The sequence below is a fragment of the Poecilia reticulata genome, chromosome 22 (assembly GCF_904066995.2).
Source record: "Poecilia reticulata chromosome 22, P_reticulata-male-v2, whole genome shotgun sequence".
NCBI classification, from domain to species: Eukaryota; Metazoa; Chordata; class Actinopteri; order Cyprinodontiformes; family Poeciliidae; genus Poecilia; species Poecilia reticulata.
In genome coordinates, this window is record NC_088851.1 from 6,264,907 (window position 1) to 6,287,076 (window position 22,170).

Here is a 22,170-nt window from a genome sequence, read left to right on the forward strand (position 1 = left end):
ATGCCATAAAACCCACTTTTATTCTTTCAGTATTTCTTTTTTCAAATTTTTGCAGGATGCGTGTGGCCGTATTTAAAAGTAAAATGAAGCAAACACCAGAAATAAACATCTCAACAAAAATCTATATATCAATAATTATTTTATTTCACAATTGACAATCAGAGCACAAAAATCATTAGTCCCTGCATTTTTTAAAAGCAGTTACTTAATTACATATTTCTTCATATTTTTCTTTTTTCCCCTAAATATTCATTTCAGTATAAAGTGCGGCAGTGATGGGACACAACAGTCGAAGTTACGTAGGGACAGAGTGCGTCTTCGTTCAGAATGGTTTTATTTGTTCCTCAATAATTACTAGGAGAAGATTCGTCACCAGGTTAGTGCAAAGACACACAAGGCAAAGAGGCAACACAACATCTCCACCGCCTGACGGTACTCCTTAAAACGTGTGACTGATTTAATGCAACTCAAAGTCGGACCTGGTTTTGTGACTGTGTGTGTGTGTGTGTTTTTTTTTAACTCTTAATGTGATGCACAGACACCGTCTGTATCTACCATAAGGACAGACAAAAAAACCAAAAAAAAACTAGGAGTCTGACTAAGCAACAGTGTTTCTGATCTCATAAACGAAGTGGATCCCTTCCTGCATCCCACCTGAAATTTAAACATTTTAAAATGTTCTTAAATGCCCTGAAATATAATTATTTCTTTGTACAACTGCTTTAAAAGGATAGTTTGGGATTTTTGAAGTGGGGTTTGGTTAAAAAAAATTTTTTTAGAAGCTCTTAATATCTCTCCTCCAGCAGATAACTTTTCATCCACATTAGAGAGTACTTGAGGCTAAAGCTAATGGCTAACTAAGACCAGCATATTTTAGATTCTTTAAATGGTTCCATCACGTGCCTTCACAAGAAAGTGTTGATAAGTTTATTTTCTTGTCAAACAACTACTGCATTGCTGTTCTGATGCTCAGTCATCTTTGGCTGCTGTTTCATAACACCGAATGATTTACAGCTGCAAGCGTCAAAAACACCTAACTGTAAAGTGGTGGGGAAAAAATGTACAGTCTCTTGTGAAGATGGAGACATTTAATATCTGTTAATGTTTGAACTGTTTCCCAGAAATATTATCTTCAGGTTTGAGTTGTTCTGAACTGCAGATAAAACAGACGGTGCGGCTGGCCAGCTGTTAGCCTTCCGTCGCTCTGATTTCTGTATCGTTCTCCAACCTCACTACAATGTTATATCTGTCTACTGCCGCTGAGGGAACCGTTATTGATTACTTTATAGGAACCCTCCTGTTTCTGTTTAAAGAACTCAACTTTAGCTTAATAATTCTACCTAAAAATTTGCTTAAATAATGTTAGCTAAAGCTAACGTTATTTTAGAAACTTCTACCCCTTCTCAGATAATCATTTTCAGAATCAATGGAGGCTGGAGACGATGCATCAATAATGATTTTCCTGTGTGAAAAAAAACAAGAGGAAAAGTAAAATGATTCCTGGTCCAAGTAATCCATTAAGGCTAGTACTTTTTAAATGCATCTTTTTCACTTTATCTTTATAATCAATTGGTTAGTGCAACTGGAAAAACAGGTTCTGCTTTCATTGCATGTTTCACATGGGCAAATCATGAACTGTAATCTGCTTCCTGCCTCTGCGTAATGTGTAAATAAGATCCGAATACCAACCTGTCAACGGTTTAAATGTTCATAAAACTGTTTGGGTAAACAAGTGTGACTGTTTTGATACTGGAATTTAAGCTAACAAGTTAGCTTTTAGCTTTAACCTCCACGTCCAACTAATCTGGATAACATAAGCGATCTGCTGTAGCTAGGATATCCCCTCCTCACAACCTTTTAACAGCACGTCGCTTCAAACATCCTGCACTATCCTTTTCAAAGAAACACTCACTGAAAATGTGTTTTGTACACGTAAACTAAGTCTCTGGGACACAACAAGAACATCTGTTAGGTATGTAACATTTTGACAAAGAACATTGAAAGTGAACAAACCAAAACACACACAGCCATTAATATCGTAACAGAAAAAAAAAACAAAAAAAAACTGGTAACATTTATCAGGGGACCTCCAGTCAGTTTCAGATTTTCTTTTTTCCCTTTAGGCTGAGGTAGGAAACAAACACACACCAATGCAAAGCAGCGTGCGTTTTAGTCAAGTACCGTCCTTTTTAAATACCGTACCGATGAAAAGCAACGTCGTCTTTTGAGAATCGGCACAGTGGTGATTCACAGCTTTACCACAGAAGGAACGCTACGTACGTGACAAAAGGTTTTCCGACTGGTTCTACCGTCAACACAGGGTTAGCGCTGGTTTAGCGCTAGTGTTTGCTAGAGCTAACTTACCAGCGCACACTTTTTGAGCCGGTGCAAATTGATTCTCAAGAGTTTCACATCTGAGAAACCGATGCTACGATTTTGTGTAAAATGTTCAGAAATTAAAGAAAAATTAAATCACTTGTCAGTTATACTAGTTTTAGAAAGTAGAATTACTGCATAATGCCAACATGATGCACAGACGTGTCCTCTTTGGTCGCAGGGGAACGCCACAATTATTTCAAATGAAAGTACTTGTTTACACAAAATCTAAAAATATGTTTTGTGGCTTCTGCAGAAAGTTGAAATATTTTCCTCAAATGGTTTCACATCAGCAAATTCAGCCTGGGGGGTTTTCAACTGAGCCCTAGAAGTTTTTGCAACGCATATAATTAGCAGGGTAGGACTGCTGCGATCACGCCAAAGGAGTTGTGGTGGGTAAAAAAACAACATGTCAGTGGGGAGATTTAAGCCAGCAGACCCTGAGGCCCACGTCGCTGTGTTTTAAACACGTAGTGTGCAGATCGCGTCTGATGGTACGGAAGTTTGTGCGACTCTTTTTGTTCCAGAGTTTCCCCTTCTTTACCTGGCGGTGGGCCGGCTCTGACGCGGCGGGGGGGACTTGCTGCGCTCCGAGAGCCACTGGCGGCAAATGTTCTGCATCACAGAGTCCTGCGCTCCTTCGGCCGCTTGCAGGACGTCCTGGACCAGCGGGCCCGCCCGGCCGGGGTCCAGCTTCACGGCCAGCAGGTACGCCGGCCTCAGTTTACTGCACACCAGGTAGGCTTTGATCTGAGACGGAAAGTTTCAGATGCATGCAATTAAATTTTAACAGATTTTTTTTTTCAGTTTTATCTTTATTGAAGTTCATGAAAAATTACTTTGTGCAATTAAAGCAGAACAAACACCAGTCTACCTTGGTTTCTACGCTCTTTATCTCCATGATGAGGCTTTCCAGCTCCTTGGCCTGAACCAAAACAAAGGTGAGAATCAGACCGACAGCATGTCACAGTTTGACCTTCAGCTCCCTCCTAGTAATTTCTGCCACTTACGTCAGCCGGCCCCTTATCAGCCACAGACACACAGCTGAGGATGAGGGCGTCGCAGTCGCCCCTGGTGGCGGTGCCCGACTCGCCCACGCATTTGAGGAGCTGCTTCACGGCGCCGTACTGCCTCTTCCGGACGAGCCGGTGCCCCGCCATGACGTAGACGGCCTGCGCCTCCAGCTGGAAGTCCTGCGAGGGCAGAAGGAGGAAAGAGAGGAGAGGAAGTTGAATAAAAATGTTAAATACTCTCTGTGATTGGGACTCGAAAGCGAAGCCGCTTAGCTTTGCTTAAACGTACCTGTATGACTCTGTACGCGATGCCGAACCCTTCCTCTATGTTTTTTCCTCCGAGCATCACCTGCGGCACAAGGGAAAAAGAACATGTGATTCCAGAGTTCATGTGTTCACAAATTCTTTGTCTTGTAACAATAATCGTATAACATTAACTTTAATGTAAGCTCTGGGGGATGTTATGCAGAAGAAAAAGACCTGTGACTTAATCTCAATATGAATCCAGATGTTCTTTCTGAGCGGTTTATCAGAGAATGTTAATAAGCATTCTCTCCATCGTGAGCAACAACAAACACAACAGGTCAGACGGATAAAGTTATGGAAAAGTTGAACTTAAAAACTGATATCATTGGCAGCCCCTCTTGAAAAATGGTGGCCAGACAAAGGCAAACGGAGTCATCCTCTTCAATGAAGACATAAACGTAAAACCCAATAAATAAATAAATACTAAATAAATGTTTTGTTTTTTTTGTTTTGTTTTTTAGCTTGCAGGACGTCCTGTGAGCTGTAGGACCTCCGTAAACGTTTTACTGGCCTGGACACCCATAGCCAGCAGGATGACACCGTCAAAGCTACAACGGAACGAATGTGCAATTAAAATGGTCTAGTCAAAGTCTAGACCTCAATCAGGTTGAGTAAGTTGTTGTTTTCCAGGCAACTCTCAAGCTATTTTGTCTTAAGACGTGTAAAGCTGCTAGTGAAATGCCGGGGCGTTCACTCATAGACACTAGGGGGTGCTAGAGAACCTGCCTTTTTTCCCTCTGCACAAAAAAAAGTGCCCTTCTGAAATCCTTTTTGTTGTGGCTATAATTGCATCATTCCTAAATGGATTATTATCCTCAGAAGGCGAGTCAGAAACATCCAGCTTCACCTTGCAGGCGACCTCCATCTTCACAGAGTTTAAACCGAACAGCGTCGGCGGTGAGCCGGATCCAGTCGGCCTGGAGCGAGGTCTGCCGGCCTGCGAGGCGCCGGAGGACGCCGCCTCACAGCGGTGCAGGAAGCGAGTCACCTCCAGCTGCAGTTCGATTGTGTTCATGTGCCTGCAGAAGGTTCAGTCATCTCTGCTTGAAATGTTCAAAAACTCTGACAGAAAAACAACAGAGGGTACAAAACCCCTTTTTAAATCGCAACGACATGTTTATCACATAACCTGGACACGTCGCTGGATGACATCGTCTTCCTGAAGGAGCTGACGGACGGTTTTCTCCTGCCGGCGCCTCGGCCTTGCTGCTCCTGCAGGTATGTCTTCAGGTGTTCTTTGGCTCTGGCCAGCCAGCGCTGCAGAACGTCCACATAAGAGTCAGACGCAGGCTTGACTTAAAAAACAAAAAAAACAAATTGTCCACTTGAGACAAAATAAGACAGAAATACCTGCTGCTCCCCCAGCTGTAGGTATGAGGTCGCTCCATGTGTGAAGAATCGTATGCAGGTCATTGCGGCGCGGACGTGATCCTGCACAGAAAACAAAAAAATAACACTTTTAAAATCGGATTTAACACTAGATGATATTTTTGTTGTACAACAAAGTATTGGGGACAGACTACGAGAATTTTTGTTCAATTACAAAAATAAAAACTAAATTTCCTCAGAAAAAAATTTTCTCATCAAAAAAGTTGTTTTAATAAAAGGCTGGGATGGAGTTAAGAGCTGACATGTGTAGTTCTTTCTTAATTGCTTAAAAATCCTTCTACTACTTGTAATTGTCATGCTATTATGTTCAAAGATGAAGTATTTTTTGTAGTATGAAGTATTATTAAGTATTACTTGTAAAAAGCAGGATGCTCACCATTCTTCACTTTAATTTTTCTTATTTTTCATGTTGGAGTTCTCATAAAATGATGATTTATTCCCTTGATATTACACCGTTATTCTTGCATTATTTCAACTCTGTTGTCATACAACTGTATTCTTGTAGGATTATGACTTTCTCCTTGTGATTAAAAATTAAAAATCATAGCCTGGCCCTGATATTCTGACGTAGGGTTGACCTGTAGACAGAAGCTGTTAAAAATGCTTGTCAAACAAGATGGCCGCCGCGGGCATGCTGACATCACTCTGAAATATAGAAACCCAAGGAGGCAAAATCCACATTTTCCAAAAATGAAATCCTCAAAACCCAAAAATTCGATGATTAAAATAGATTTCTGACCCAGCTCTGGTTTAATCTAAATGATAAAAACTAAACCTTTACAAACAACAGGAAAAACACAAAACTAAAAGCAGATCCTACCATCATGAACTGCTGCAGCTGGTACAGACAGTGATAGTACTGCTTCCGCTGCAGGAACTGGCAGGAAGCCATCAGGTAGCGGCTCCACGAGTCTAAGCTGGGCTCTAGTTTTCCCATGATGCCCTGCAGCTTGCTGAGATGCCCTCGCTCCACGCATGGCTGCAACACGCCCTCCAGAAACACTTCCTCGGGACACTCCTGAGCCGCCGGACGGCGTGCCAACACACAAGCAAACGTCTGATTCTGCAGCACAAGGGGTCAGCCCGAATACGACCCGTAACCACGGAGCCTCACCTTGGTGAGAAGATACGTCAGGGCCTCCTCGTCACAGTTGTGGCGCATGTAGAAGCTGACGACAGCCAGGTGGGGGCCGTACGTCTTCAGGTAATAGAGACACTCCTGGTGGAGGTAGCTGCTCTGAGTCGGGGCGTCTTGTCGTTCTGCTGGACTGACCTCGTTCAGAGCGTCCTCCAGCTCCCGGAGGGACGCCAAAATGTCTTCGCCGTACGACTGACGGAGGAGACGGGAGGCGGCGGTTTAACAAACAGAACAATTCACAGCTTAAATATGTCGGAGAATATAATTAAGGCTGTCACGACAAGCAATGAATCAATTAATCACGTGATAAACTGAAGCGAGTGCGATCATTTCCGGTGGGACGCCAGTGGACAGAGAGATGCTCCTTTTTAAAGACGGTTGAAAAGCCGCCATTTTTAGAAACGCTGCAAACATTTGACACAAAGTAGTTAGTTTATCTACCCTGTCTAAGCTGAATGATTATTAAGTGGAGATATGCAAATCCGATATTAATATCTGTATCGGTCCCAGTAATGATGAAACTTCTAGATCTGTGATCCATAAGGGCAGATCTACTCAGTCTGATTCTACGCTTTGTGTTCTGAGAGACATCATGCTTTATTATTAAGTTTACCTTATGTTTAGAATTACTAATCAGACTTTCTGCACCATTTCAAAGAAGTTTAAGAGTTTATGTTTGTAAATTTCAACATATTTATTATTTATTTTACATCAGCTGTTATACTCCTAGCTGCACTGACTTAAAGTTGTGTTGTCTTAACATGTTGGACCAAACTAGTGAAGCTTTGGTGTATTTAAGTGTGTTGTACTGGTGAGTTATCAAATAAATGTGCAATTCAGTACATTTATGTATGTATTTACAAAACAAATAACATTTTAAGTCAGTTAAGCTCTGCTTTTCTGTTTCAGAACGGTGTCGCTCCATACTAGGATTATTTTTAGTTTATTAGTAACGTCAGAAATTGTGGAGTATAACAAGCTTCTCACCGGGGCGCCAGCAGGCCGTATGGTAGTCTCGAGGTGATGGACGATCTCCTGCAGCAGAGAGGGGCCCAGATTGAGCTGGTTCCGGTCCACCGGAGGCTTCAGGCAGCGGGAAAACTTCTCCCTGGCTCCGGAAAGGTTCCCGGCCTTCAGAGACCCCAGAGCCCACGCCTGCCACACGCCGCTGGGGTCGAGGCCGCTCTTTGTCGACACCTAGCAACACCACCAGACATCGTCGTCGTAATCATCAATGCGCTAAAGGGCGAAAAATATTTAAATCAAATCCCAGGAAGCCCCACCTCCACCGCCAGCTGGTAGTGTTCTGCCTCCAGCAGCTGATTGCGAAGGCGTGTGACGGCGGTCGTCTCCAGGATGTCGTCCAGAGAGGGGACGTATTTGTAATTGGCCAGCACCAGAATCTTCAACACGTCTACTTTGCTGATGTAGCTGCGAACGGGAAGAAAGAAGAAGAAGCAAAAGCTTTGAAACCGACATTCAGAGAGGATTTAACACGTGAGTGGATGGAACGATGATGAAGCTTCAGTGGAGGAAAACAGACATTTATTCTCCAACAAAAAACTATTAATGGGGATCTAAGTTTATATTTAAGCTTATATGCACATTATTTGAACTTGAAAATTAAATCAAGACCATGATGAATAAAAACTCACTGACATTATCTGCTGCATCATCCACCCAGCTCATAAATGGGGAACTTCAAAACTAAATATCCTGGATCAATAAAAGCCAAAAATGGATATTTATGATGACAAATTTTACTGGATTGTCCAAGAAGTTATTGCAATAAACGATGATATTGAAGCTTTGAGACTATTTCCCACTAATGAACAGGTAATGACATAATAATGCATTAAGTGACTGATAAACTTTAACTTTGCACACTGGAAGTGGGAGACATTTTAAATACATCAAGATATAAAACGACAATCAAAAACAACAAATTAAAAAAAAGCCAATTAAAAACCACACACACAACTGAAACCATAAATAAAATGGTTTACGACGTCTCTACAAAACTGCCCTTGAAGAAATATTAAAATCATCAGAATGGAAAATATTGAGCTCATTTTAAATAATTACGCAATTAACTGATTCATTAACCTCATTTGTGATTCAGTTCAATTCAAATATGCTTTACAGATCCCAAACAGAAATTAAATATCGTTTTAACTCTTGTTATCCAGGGTTCCTCAAAGAGTTGCTGTATTATTGCTGCAGGAAGGATCTCCTGTAGCAGTCTGTGTTACAGCAGTTCTACCTACAGAAGCCCCTGACTGAAGACTTTTTGTTTTGTTGCATAACACTCATATAAAGAAAGTGTGTACGTTTCTAACCTGCTCTGTACGTTCTGTAAGGACGCAGTGAGGTAAGTGGGGGAAATATCAAAGAAACTCTTTACGTCACGCATCCTGTGACTCAAAGTGTTGCAGTCTGGTTGCAGCGATGAGCTACAGTTTTGTAAACCTTCCGGTGTCGGTTCACTTTTGAGGAACTTCAAAACTAAATAAAAGAATATATATTCCTTTTCAGGTCTGTAAAGCTATTTGACACTCAGCCTCAAGTCGCAGGTCACTGGTCACAGGTCGCGTCCTACCTGTCGCATAAAGCCAGGTCGTGGCTCTGACCGACTTTCACAAACATCAGCTTGGCGCTGAACAGCAGCTGACGCATGACGTCGGTGAGGAGGCAGGCGTCCACCTCTGGGTTGGTCAGTTTCCGGGACAGGGAGCGGCAGTGGTTGATGAGCTGGTGACCGCAGGCGGCTTGGTCGCTGTGCAGAGACAAGATGGCCACGCAGAGGTGCGCGCTGGGAGCCTGGAGGCGTTAGCAAAACAGATGTTTACGTTTAAGCTACCGACACACAAACACAACTCTAAAGATGAGAAATGTATCATTTTTAAGTCGCTTTGTTCCAAAATTAAGGCTTTTATCAGGACGAATGCGGGAAGAGGAGTAAACATGGAAGGAAAAGTACAAAGTTAGTATTTTTGCTCGTCATGCTACAAATACAAACTTTAATGTATTTTTTGGGGATTTATTGGGAATTATTTCTTTACAAAATAGACTTCTATTCAGCCTCCTGTACTCTGATGTGCCTAAATAAAAACATTAGTTGAACCAAACAATGTAAAGTCAGACCTGTTCGTAGTAGAACTCGCTCCGCTGCAGCTGGTTCTCGGCAGGGCTTGTGGTCAGCCGGATGTGTCGATGGACCACTTCAGGCAGGTGCAGCATCCCGTCCAGAGGCTCCTGGGACACAACCGGGCTTCCGATGACTGATCCGAGACAGACAGAGGAGCGGGAGGCCAATCAGCAAACAGAGGCCTGCAGGAGAAAGTTACTAAAGCAACGGTACAGGACGTCAACCTACCTTCAGCAGACTCAGACTCCTCTTCAGAACTGCAAAATCAAAATATGAGGAGGTGAGTTTGAGGAATGATTGAGTTTAACTTGATCAAACTGGTTCCTCTCAGAGGAAGTTCAATTTTGAATGGCTGGACTGCACAAGGCACTATGTAAAAAGACTTACAAATAAATGAAGGCTGGGAGTTTAAAGGGTTTTTTTTTTTTACATACAAAAGTCCTGAGCTGGAACCTATTTTTTTTTACATTTCCGGTGCGCCCATAAATCTGACGCACAAGCAACATCCAGAAGCAACGCGATGGAGAACAAAGCTGCTTTTCTCGGCTCACCTGAGATTCATTTGTGCTTAGAAAAAAACGATTTGATTGGACGCTAGAAAAAACTATCTTTGTGTTCAAGTTGTGCTAAAAGGAGCTAGCCTATCAGTGAAACTATTCTATAATAAAAAAGCATCCCAATGCTAAACATGTAGCAGTAGCACAGAACGTCCTGGATGCTAATGTCAGCATCCACAGTTCACATGAGTTCCATGAGTGATGTGTAATAACACTTTGCACCAATCTGATGCTTGAATAGCCCAAATAGTAGATGGAAAGCAATAAATGTATTCCTTTTTGACATTGAATGTTCATTTATTAAATAATTTAACAGCAAAATAGATTTTTGAAAGGAAAACGTTGTTTTCTTTTTGTCAGTATATGGTTTTTGATTAAAATGTGATTATTTAGAAGGCCCTGCTACTAAAACAAACAAATAAACAAACAAAAAAATGTGCTCCTTAAAAAGGAACTCACTCTGGGTGGAAGTAAAGGTAACACTGGTCGCAGACTCGGACTTCCTCTCCTGGACACCCGTCGAGCAGCATCTTCCTCTCCGAACACGCGCTGCACACCAGGCGGCCACATCTGCGACAGTGATGCCGTCTGTTGAACTGAAGACCAACAGGGATGGAGACGGCGCAAATATTCAAGTCAGTTCCTTTAGTTGCCAAAAAAAGCAACTAACGGCTGCCAAACTCATTTTCATTTTGAGCCACATCAAGATCATAAATGTTCTCAATGGGCCGGTTGTGCCTGAATGTATTAGTAAAAACCATTAACCTGTTTTTATTTTAGTATTTATCCGTTTCATTCAATAAGGACTTCTTAAAATTAAATAATACTGAACATCTTTTCTTATTGATCAGTTCCTTCCAGATTTTGTGATTGTTTTTGTGATTTGTTGCAATCAAATACACGGATTTTGCTGTGCTAATTTAAAAATATTTGCAATGCTTTCAAATTTATGATGTTGAGTGACATCAAGTAAGGCTGAAGCAGCTAGTAGTAAAACTTAAAATACTGCCACCTGCAGGTGGGAGTTAGCAGCCACTTAAACCAGATGCTTTTGACCATTTTTGAGAAACATTTTGCATTAGTGTGAAGAAAATCTGTTGATTCTGCCTGCATTTCCTCGATTGCAGAATCATGAAAAGCTGACATAACTTGGTGTTGGAGTTTTGTGGGCCATGTCAAAAGCTACGGTGGGCCGGATTTGACCCCAGGGCCTCCAGTTTGACACCTGTGTTTTAGTGACTTCCAGTACCGGAGCAACAACATAAAGTACCACAGAAAAAACTAGTAAAATGTAAATAATGGATAAATGGAATATTGTGCAAACTGTCTTATTAGAAACTCAAACAGTTTAGAGCAAGTGAATTTGTGGTTCACTTGCTCTAAATTCACTGCATGAAACAACGTCATTCGATCCCATTGAGAACTTCCAGTTTTACAACCAGAACTTCAGCTGGTCTTCCTGCTGTCACTCACCATGGTGAACCTCTCCCGCCGGCAGACCATGCACAGGTCGTGCTGGGTGTCGGGGACCCAGTCCTTCCGGGCCGGCGGCTGATCTGGGGGCCGGAACTTGGCAGGCAAGCGCCGGCGTCGCTCCGACGAGACTCGATCCTTCTCCTTGTCCGAGCTGTTTGCAGACGAGGTGTGTGTCGGGGTGCTGCCTGCCGTCGAACGCAGGGGAAGTTAACGTGAAGAAAAGTAAAGTAAAAAGAAACCAGATTATGAAGGTAGAGCGTTCGTCTCACTTGAGGAAGAAGCCGGAGAGTCGATTCGGCTGAATGACTGGGTGCTGAGCTCGTGTGCGGGACACTGCAGCAGCGAGTCCTGAAGGCTGATGACGGAGTCTGGAAAACAAGGCGACGCATATTTTGTTGCAATAAGCTCCACAGGGTTTTCCGAAGTATAACATACCCTGATCTAATTTAGTTTTTTAAATAATCTTGGTATCCAAATAAACCTACATTAGAAATGTAAGTATTACAGCAGCTGCTGTAGCTTCAGAGAAAATGAAGTTGGAACATAAAATTAGGTTTGTTTTTGTTCCTTGACAGAATCCTTATATCATTATACAGCATTAAAAACCTTTCAGAAATATCACAAATTACAATAGAAACTTTTGGAAACCATAAATCCACATTTACAAGCACAAAAATGATGCAGATGAGGTAAACTAAAGCAAATTTACAGAAGATTCAATAAAAGAAAACAAACCAAAAAAATAAAATATGCTGTTTTGTCTTTGGCGCAGCTTGACACCACCTACAAAACCGTGGATTTCTTTACCTACTAAACTTTAATATACTTAATTTTACATATCTGAAATTGCTTTTTTGTTTTATTTTTTTTCAATACCCACATTTATTTGTTTATCCATTATGTTATAATAAAACAATAAAAAAAATTAAAACCACAGAAATATATACTCTGACTTTTTTGCCACTACCAGAACCCCATACAATGTAATTCTGATGAAGGTTCCTGGTCACGAACTCTCAGATTTTTTTGAGACGTCATTGTGCTTCAAAAACAAACAATATTATCCCGTCAAACTAAACACCCCATCCTGAATCAGGTAGGGAAAAAGGAATTTAAAATTAATTAAGCACTGATTTAGGTCCCAGTTAGAAACCGGACCTGCAGCACCAACCTGAACGCGACCTCTCTTTGGGGGCGCATGAGAAGTCCAGGGCCTTGGAGGCATAGTCCACCAGGAGCTTATCGATGTCCTCTGCGCTGAAGCCGGCCTCGTGGCCAACCAGCAGGCTGTGCAGCGTTTGCACCGCCACCTCCACCCACTCCACCTTCAGGTTCATCAGCAGCTGCTCGAGCATAAGCATGGGTTCTGAAAGCAGAGGGAAATAGTCCTCCCTGGAGGCCAGTGGGAGGGTCAGCAGCACCTGGAAGTAGAAACATATTTATGGACACTAAACTTGATGGTAAAGCCAACAAGAACAGGGCATCTGCAGATTTCAGTAAATCAAATTTACGACTTGTATGAAATCCAAGACAAAAAAAAGAAAAAAAGAAAAAACAATAGATTTAGTGAATGTTTGGGAGATAATGCCTGTATTACAAGGATAGTAAAAACTAAAATTTCTGGGCTCTGCTTGTGTCTCTTGTTTAGAGATCACTTACTTTTAAGCTAAGCTCAACGTGTCTAGCTTAAAAGTTTTACTGTTTTTTGGAAGCGGGTTTGTACAGAATGCACCCATCATCATATGGGTCGTCAACAGAAGTGAGCAAGTGACAAAAAATAATGTCATCCAGCCAACTGGCCATAAATTTACCCTTATTCATGTAGACGCAAAAAAGCTAGCTAGCAAAATTCACCGCAGAGTTGGGTAATTAACTAGTTACATTTACTTGAGTAACTTTTTGGAATAAATGTACTTTTAGGAATATTTTTACTACTCTTTACTTCTTACTTTAACTTGAGTAAGATTTCTGGATACTCTGCCCAGTGCCCACTGTAAGTAACTTCACTGAATGAAGGACAAGATTGTTCTAACCAAAAGTCCAGACACAGACACTTTTTTCTTCAAGTTTCATATTGAAATAAATTGATTTTTTTTAAATTCCTTTGCACGATTTTGTTATTTTGTAATTATGTTATTTGTATTACTCATTTTGATTTTTAAAATACTAGTGTTTCTTTCTATTTTGGTGTTTTTGTCATTTTTAAATTATTAATGTTTTGACCAGTTACACATCGATTGAGAAGCATTTGTTACCAAATGCTTTTTTACTCTTACTTTAGTAATTTGTTGAACGGCTACTTTTTACTTTTACTTCAGTAAAACTATGCTGAAGTAGTGCTAATCTTACACGAGTGCAGTTTTTGGCTACTTTCTAATTAGCAGCTAGTTAGCGTAGCGTCAGGAGTCTCAAATCACAGAGCACAATAAAGATGTCTGCTCAACACTCAAAACTTTTACCTGACAGAAAAGTTATGTGAGATAAGTACTAAGCAATTAAATAGTAATACCTTCACACGATGTAAGACTTGTGATTAACATATTTAAGGCCAACTTACATTTATTTAAAAACAGATGGGAACAGATTTATGGGAGAATACATGGAAAAAATTATAGTCTCCTTGCAAATTACAAAACTTTAGGAACAGACAAGTTTCAAAATATGTTTTTGTAGGCAATAAGTTCTTTATTTATGGAAGACGGGGAGTGTCTGGGAGGGTTTTTTTTACTGACAAACAAAGGAAAATTACACAACAGGATACAAGGAGAACTCCAGAATGTTCCCAGCACAGGCACAAGCTGTACTTCCTGTGTTTTCAGAAAACAGACATGCAGGCCCAGACAGGTGCCTGACATCCTGGTAACAACATGTGAAAGAACTGCAGCGGGAAAAGAGCAAACATAACCGAAGCATTTTTTAAATTTATTTATTTTTACAATTTACACTTTGCTTTTTGAAGTTGATTAGCGTTTTCCAAGAACATTTTCCTTATTTGTGACTTTCTGTTTATCTGGGGTATAAATATGATGCGACACAGATTTCATCTTTCAACACACACACACACACACCCCCACACACACACACACACACCCCCCACACACACACACACACACACACACACACACACACACACACACCGTTCTGATAAAACAATAAAATTCCACGGACATCATTTATATGCCAACTTGCTGTTTTTACAAGAAACAACAACTCTTGAGTTTGCCAAACTCTACAAGTTTGTCACCAATGACAGTTAAAAATAATAAGTGAATTTATCTACTGGACACTGGATTTTATTAAATTTTTAGTTTTGAATTTTAATTTTAACATGTTTTGAACAGCCTTTCTAGGGTCTTGTATAAAAAAATTTGAATGAACCTTCAAATTGTCTTCATAGTTGGACATTTATGAGGCCACTAGCTCCTATCATTTATCACCTAGGGCTAGCGAAGGCCCCGGATCCGACTAACCTTTGATCCCAGATGAAGAGCGTGGATGTGGCGTCGACGGGCCGGAGACACCTGCCTCTGGAAGTGGATGGTGAGGTAGTCAGCCAGGAAGTGACACGCCGCCAATCCAGGGCGTCGATCCAGAGCGTGTTCGCAAACGTCAAGGGCGACCGCAACATCCGAGATGCTTTCAAGTAGCTGCAGTCACAAATGGGGAAACATTTCAAGAAGAGAAAAGACAACTAAAGGGACAGTTCTGGTCATGAATGTTGAAGGTTTTAATTATTTTTCAAGGGTGGGGGGTTTAAATGTCTTTAAATCTGAAAAACAAGGATCTATTTCCTGGAAAAAGACGATTTCTCCTTTCTGAACAAAGTAGAGCAGATTCTCTAAGGATGATTTCTCCTATAAAGAATGCTTTTCAGTTTCTGACCAATTACGTTTGTCATCTAAAACTCTTTTCTTGCTGCCAACATTCAATAAGGTGATTAATCCAGACCTCAAAAGCCTCATCTGTCTGTTCCTCCTCCAGCAGATGAAGCAAATGCTCCGTCTGCAGCTGCAGCTTCAGCTGGTCAGAGACAGGATAAAGCTCTGTCCACTGCTTGCAAAGAGAAAATTCCTGCAATAAAGAGACAAAAACAGACTAATGTCAATATTTTTGAAAACTTTTCACACATGCGTTTTCATTCTCTATGCTATAATTTTCATCTAAACTCTTACAGACAGTGCACTGATGTGCTAACTACACTGATGCGGGTCGAATGAACTCACTTTTGCCTTCATGATCACAGACAGCATCGACTCCGGCTTTGCTTTGGATTCCGTCCTCAGCTCCTGCCAGGTTTTCCAGGGCAACGACGGATGCAAGTTCATCATCTGTGGCGGGATGAGATGGAGTAAATGGCTTTGAAATCCCTTGGAAATAAATGGCGTTAATTGCGACACGCGCAGACTGCAAAACGCTCCGTATGTAAATGAGGAGAAAAAACAAAACAAAAACGGATTGTAGAGTCGGATGTTTGAGGTTTAGCGTTACCCAGCGGTAGATGCTCAGCTCCTTCTTCTTGAGCTCCAGGTCGGCGATGAGCGAGGTTTGTGTGTCGGGGTCATTGAGGCAGAAGTCGATCAGGTCCAGACAGGCGGACAGAGGCCAGCGCTCCAGGGCCTGGAGGGCAACGCGGGCTCGCAGGTTGGCATCTTGAACCCGGAACAGATGAGCGACGCCTTCGGCTTCCTCTGCATGATGAAGCAAAAACAAAATATCTCGCTGTCATCTGGAGTGTCTGGTTTTTATGTTAGTTAACTTAAATGAACTTATTCAATAAAATAAAACTTCTCTGTTTAGATTCTTTAAAAACTAATCGACAAATCAGCCCTGCACTGTGTCGAAGCCGAGCAGAAAGTATTATTATTCTTTGCTACAAATGACCAAATGTTCACTTATATTGTTGTATTCCAGGCACTCTTACTTAAAATGAGGAATTTAAATATTTGTTTATTTTCATCTTCTAATGTATTTCTAATGCTGCATTACAAAAATCTTAAGTGGTTAAAGTTAGTTAAAGTTGGTTAAAGTTTTTAGTTGAAGCCCTAAAAAAATCAGAACTGGTATGTCGGAGTTAAAAAAAATTTTAATGGGACAAAAAAGGAGTAGATTTCCATCAAAAAACTCAGAAATTTCTGAGACAAATCTCAGAAATTATCTAGAAAAAAACTTGGAGAAGTCAAAATTTGTGAGGAAAAAACTGATATTTTGAGATTGACTACAAAATTCCCTAAAAGTTGCCAATTATCAACTTTTCAAACTTTTGAGATTAATCTAGAAAGGATTTTTGAGTTTTTCTTAGCAAATCTTTTACTTTTGGAGCTCAAAAATTTCTGAGATTAATCTCAAATTTTCTTGGCAGAAACTTACTACGTTTTTTTACCCCGTTGTAAAGAAAAACCTGACTGGTGCATGTTTGTAAAAAAAAAAAAAAAAAGCTAATTTAAAATAGATTGAAAAAACAATAAAAACAAAATGTCTCACAAAGTCATTGTACCATGTTTTTTAAACAAAGTAAAAAAAGAAAATTCCCACCTTCTAAAGCGGCACAGACCAGCAAGCGGTCCTTTAGCTCCCTCTGCTGGCTGCCTCCCTGCCCGTACAGCTCCAGCAGGGCGAGGGCTCGGCCCAGGTCTTTGGTCACCACAGCGTTTTTAAAAGCCTCGGCAGCCAGAGCCTGGGTCAGCTCTTCTTGAGGCCCACACAGCAGCAGACCGATGAGTGGTTTCCCACAGATGGCGCCACCGAGGTCGGCGGAGCCCTCCTCGCCCTCGCACAACGGGGTCCCAAGCACCGGCTCCGCCATGGTGTGAAGGTACGCCTTCAGTATGGGGAACCTCCTGAGGAGGCTGTCGGCCTCTCTTGATATCTGCTCGGCGTCGAGGAAAACCTCCTTTCGTCCGCTGCGAAAGTATCCGGATAACCCAGATGATTTGGGGCGGGGGGCTTCTCCTTTACACGCCGTCAAACACGCCAGTGTGGCCAGCAGGGGGCAGCGGGACTTCAGGAAAGACAGGGCTGAGGCCGTCAGGAGGAAGGTGGTTGAGGAAGATGAGGCAGAAGAAGACAAGGTGGAAGAAGACGAGGTGGAAGAAGACGGCGGAGACGTGGAGAGGTGGGTGGGCGAGGAGGATGGCTCGTCTGCAGAGACCTCAGACTCTGAGCTGCAGTCCGACGGCGGCGGCTCGACCATCGCCAGCATGGCTTTGTGACCCTGAGAGTGCGTCTGAAGCAGCAGAGATAAGCTTTCGACGCTGAAGGCTCCGCCGGCTCTCCTGCCGTCGCCGGAGGACGTTTCATCGGCTGGACGCGAGCGCCACACGGGCAGGACGTCGCAGCATCTCTGAACGATGACCTGCTGGACGCTCAGCCGCAAACCCTCCTGCTGCAGCACCGACAGAACTCTGGGATTTAGGAAAAAAAAAAAAAAAACGGGTCAGGAAAAACAATACACAAGCTTTAAATTTTAATTTACAGTCACTTACAAAGGTTTTTGTACAATCGTAAGCATCAGTGCATATTTATTATCACAATTAAACACTACTTTGTGTTGATCTGTTACATAAAACACCTTAAAGTGGCAGTAGTATATGTTTTATTATTATGTGTTTCCAACTTTGTTACTTTCAGTCATTATAAAAATGCTGCATAGTTTGACTTATAATAAATTTGACTTTGTAATTCAGCACCTTGAAATTGGGCTTCTGTCTCTTTAAGAAACTCCTGCTCTTTCTGAAACTTATCACAACATGGCTCTTCTATTAACCCTTTAGCAACTTTTTTTTTTCTTTTACGAGCAGATGAGGGCTTCATCTGCTGAGCTTGAATAATGAGCTCAGCAGATGCTCAGTTCCACCAGGTGTTTGCTAATTGTTGATGGCCAGTCTGAAGGAGCTGAGTGGGGAAATCTGTGAGGAGGAAGCTTTGAAGTTGCGGCTCTGAGGAGCTACAGTTCATCCTCAGGACGTAGCCTGGGCGGAGCTAGGTCCACCCAGGCGTTTTGGACGGCTGAATGGTTGCCATGGGAGATTAAAGGATTTCTCAAACATCCATGAAAGATTCAAAGCAAACACTCCAGGTATGTTTTACACACAAACAAAGTCTATTTTACTTCATAAACTACTTGCTAAGATTCTGTGTCTCTGCAGTGCACCCTGTTTTTAAACGCCCTAGATGCACGATTTCCAGACCAAAAAGTTACAAAAGTTACAGAAGTGTTCAAAAGTGTTTGCATGAAAACACAGAGATCGGGGATTTCTGTGTACCTGTCAGGAGAAACCTGTCTGTCGAACAGCAGGTGGGAGACGAGCTGAAATGGGGTTTGAAGCAAAACCAGGAGTGGATTTCCAAGCTTCACTTGACTGCTTTGGTCTAAGGAAGAAAAATAAGTGGGACTAAAAAGAAAAAAAAAACAGTAGTTGCTCTGGCTGGCAGAAGGAAGTGAGATAACCTTACCTTCTGAAGAGAGGCTCCTCACCAACACAGAGGCTAGTGTGTTGACGTAGTCGAGGAAGCTGCGCACGTAATCCGGCCTGGTCAGTCCTCCGTCCTGCTCGAAGGGACAGAGCTGGTCCAGGGAGCGGATGAGCTGCTTCATGCTGGAGCGCACAGGGTGAGAGTCCAGCTCCGCCGGCTTCAGGCTGGCCTGATCCACCAGCAGGGTCAAAACGCCGCTGCCCGCACTGCCATCTGGCTCCCAAGACACAACCAGCAGAGACACGGCAGGTCAATGAAAATCAAATCTGACTTTACATACAAAAAACTAGAAAACAATGGAAAAGCAGCTGACAAACAGGTTTTTTACATGTTACTGGCCTCAGCTGACAGCAACAACAGACCTGCTCCCTCTGCAGCAGCTCTCAGAACCTTCAGCGGGTTCTCCAGACGCTGGGTCAGGCCGAGCCGGGCGGCGATGCTCTCTTCACTCAGAGTCGGGTGGCAACAGAGCAGCACTTCCTGGATGCAGCAGCCAAACGGGTTGGAAAACGCCTGGTCTTCCCCGGCGACATCTGTAAACAGAAACAGACCAACGCGTTTAAAACAACAACAAAAAAAAAGAAATTCCGTATAATCTGTACATTTTTATTCATGATGCTTTCACATGGACTTCTATCTTGCTATGATTGTCACAGTGTTAAAAGTGTTGTGTTTTCCAGGCACACGGTGCAGTTTTACAGCACAATAAAGTTACCTTCAATTATTAAAAAATGCTGTGACTTAAAGGAAATTTTACTTCCTAATTTTACCAGAACGTCTTAAAGATCACAAGAAAAAAGTCATTGTAATGAAAAAAGGCTTTCAAAGTTATTGAGATGTAACGTGAGCAGCTCAGTTTGTGGGATTCTTTCTTTGAAATGGTAATAATTTTTTTTTTAAGGTTTCATTGGCTCTAGTGGCCTTTATTTGACAGTTAGCTGACAGAAAAGTTGGCAAAAAAGAAGGGGAAGACATGCAGCAAAGGAATCAAATCTGCAACAGCCGCATTGAGGACTAAGGCCTCCATGTGGGTTGTTCTTAACCCTTGCGCCACCACAGCACACCCCAGAAATGGTAATAATTACTTCATTCTCCTGACGTTAAGACGTTAATCTGTTAAAATTAACCATTTATTCATGCGTTATTTTGACTTTGCCGTACAACTTTATTCTATTATTACTGCCCTCTATTATTTTGACATCATGACTTTATTCTCAGATTTAAGAAATTGCTAAACTGCATCCTGGCTCTTAAGCCTCCCTGGTAAGGTCTATTCAGGGGTCCTGGAGAGGAGGGTCCGTCGGATAGTCGAACCTCGGATTCAGGAAGAGCAGTGTGGTTTTCGTCCTGGTTGTGGAACACTGGACCAGCTCTACACCCTCAGCAGGGTCCTGGAGGGTGCATGGGAGTTCGCCCAACCAGTCTACATGTGTTTTGTGGACTTGGAGAAGGCGTTCGACCGTGTCCCTCGGGGGGCCCTGTGGGGGGTACTCCGGGAGTATGGGGTACCGGGCCCTTTGATACGGGCTGTCAGGTCCCTGTATGACCGGTGTCAGAGTCTGGTCCGCATTGCCGGCAGTAAGTCGGGCTCGTTTCCGGTGAGAGTTGGACTCCGCCAAGGCTGCCCTTTGTCACCGATTCTGTTCATTACTTTTATGGACAGAATTTCTAGGCGCAGCCGAGGTGTTGAGGGGATCCGTTTTGGTGGCCTTAGGATCGCATCTCTGCTTTTTGCGGATGATGTGGTCCTGTTGGCTTCATCGGAACGTGATCTGCAGCTCTCACTGGAGCGGTTCGCAGCCGAGTGTGAAGCGGCCGGGATGAGGCTCAGAGCCTCCAAATCCGAGGCCATGGTCTTGAGCCGGAAAAGGGTAGAGTGCCTTCTCCGGGTCAGGGGGGTCGTCCTGCCTCAAGTGGAGGAGTTTAAGTATCTAGGGATCTTGTTCACGAATGAGGGAAGAAGGGAACGGGAGGTCGACAGGCGGATTGGGGCAGCGTCTGCCGTGAAGCGGGCGCTGTACCAGTCCGTCGTGGTGAAGAGAGAGCTGAGTCAAAAAGCGAAGCACTTGATTTACCGGTCGATCTACGTTCCCACCCTCATCTATGGTCATGAGCTTTGGGTCATGACCGAAAGAACAAGATCACGGATACAAGCGGCCGAAATGGGTTTCCTCCGCAGGGTGGCTGGGCTCTCCCATAGAGATAGGGTGAGAAGCTCGGTCATCCGGGAGGGACTCAGAGTAGAGCCACTGCTCCTCCACATCAAGAGGAGCCAGTTGAGGTGGATCGGGCATCTGGTCAGGATGCCTCCTGGACGCCTCCCTGGTGAGGCACGTCCCACTGGGAGGAGGCCTCGGGGAAGACCCAGGACACGCTGGAGGGACTATGTCTCTCGGCTGGCCTGGGAACGCCTTGGGATTCCTCTGGAGGAGCTGGAAGAAGTAGCTGGGGAGAGGGAAGTCTGGGCCTCCCTTCTGAAGCTGCTGCCCCCGCGACCCGACCCCGGATAAGCGGAAGAAAATGGATGGATGGATGGATGGATGGATGGATGGATGGATGGATGGATGGATGGATGGATGGATGGATGGATGGCTAAACTGCATCCTGGCCCTAATATTCTGTCGTAAAGTTGACTTGAATTCAACGTCCAAATAAATGGACGACGTAAAAGACATTTGTCAAACAAAAATCTGACATCACTATGGAAACCGAAGGAGTGAAAAAAACACGTTTTCCAAAAATAAAATCTTCAAAAAATAACTATTTATTCCACATTAAGAGTTAAAACTCATATTAACATTTTACTATTTTCATTCACCTGTTTTGCCTGAAGGCTTGTGAGTGGCTGAAGGATTCAGGATCTTGCTGATCTGCTGTAAAACCATGGGAAACCCACAGATCCCCTCCGAATGAGGCACTTTACGGTCAATTCTCGCCCCTTAGGAAGAATAAGAAGCACATCCAAACTCACTCAAACAATCGCCATTCATCTGACGTTGTGAAATTCAGGCGTCGTACCGCGAGCTTCGAGGCTGCCAGTGAGCCGGCGCTCCGCTGTGTCCAGCAGCTGTCGACAAGTCTTCCAGAGCTGGCAGTGGCAGCAAGCCAGGTCGAACGCCGCCATGGCGGCCGGGCTCAGCTCCTGGAGCAGCGCGTGCAAGAGGCCCGAGGCGTCCGAGGAGCAGCGGCTCAGCCAGTAACCTTCCTCCAGGGAGGGCAGCGGGTGAGCAGGCGTGCTGAGGAGACGGTCTGCGATGTCTGAGATGGAGTAAAATGCAACTCCTGCAGCAGGAA

The 22,170-nt window shown here is 43.1% G+C and overlaps 1 protein-coding gene across 1 annotated transcript in view; it reads right to left on the bottom strand.

Annotated features, from left to right (window-relative positions):
- Positions 1–122: 122 nt before the first annotated feature.
- Positions 123–22,170, bottom strand: part of zfyve26 (zinc finger, FYVE domain containing 26) — a 35,146-nt gene continuing 13,098 nt past the window's right edge. Inside the window, exons 16-43 of the mRNA XM_008398902.3 lie at positions 21,895–22,158; positions 21,695–21,814; positions 19,239–19,409; positions 18,856–19,089; positions 18,666–18,771; positions 16,936–17,804; positions 15,892–16,091; positions 15,627–15,731; positions 15,352–15,474; positions 14,874–15,050; positions 12,575–12,824; positions 11,673–11,771; positions 11,401–11,588; positions 10,387–10,523; positions 9,599–9,627; positions 9,367–9,503; positions 8,822–9,042; positions 7,506–7,653; positions 7,210–7,419; positions 6,199–6,414; positions 5,905–6,102; positions 5,046–5,126; positions 4,825–4,952; positions 4,543–4,714; positions 3,679–3,738; positions 3,387–3,569; positions 3,251–3,301; positions 123–3,126 (exon numbers count right to left, since the gene is read on the bottom strand). Coding sequence (XP_008397124.1) covers positions 2,917–3,126; positions 3,251–3,301; positions 3,387–3,569; positions 3,679–3,738; positions 4,543–4,714; positions 4,825–4,952; positions 5,046–5,126; positions 5,905–6,102; positions 6,199–6,414; positions 7,210–7,419; positions 7,506–7,653; positions 8,822–9,042; positions 9,367–9,503; positions 9,599–9,627; positions 10,387–10,523; positions 11,401–11,588; positions 11,673–11,771; positions 12,575–12,824; positions 14,874–15,050; positions 15,352–15,474; positions 15,627–15,731; positions 15,892–16,091; positions 16,936–17,804; positions 18,666–18,771; positions 18,856–19,089; positions 19,239–19,409; positions 21,695–21,814; positions 21,895–22,158 — 5,087 coding nt within the window. The 3' untranslated portion in view covers positions 123–2,916. The remainder of the gene's footprint in view (positions 3,127–3,250; positions 3,302–3,386; positions 3,570–3,678; positions 3,739–4,542; positions 4,715–4,824; positions 4,953–5,045; positions 5,127–5,904; positions 6,103–6,198; positions 6,415–7,209; positions 7,420–7,505; positions 7,654–8,821; positions 9,043–9,366; positions 9,504–9,598; positions 9,628–10,386; positions 10,524–11,400; positions 11,589–11,672; positions 11,772–12,574; positions 12,825–14,873; positions 15,051–15,351; positions 15,475–15,626; positions 15,732–15,891; positions 16,092–16,935; positions 17,805–18,665; positions 18,772–18,855; positions 19,090–19,238; positions 19,410–21,694; positions 21,815–21,894; positions 22,159–22,170) is intronic.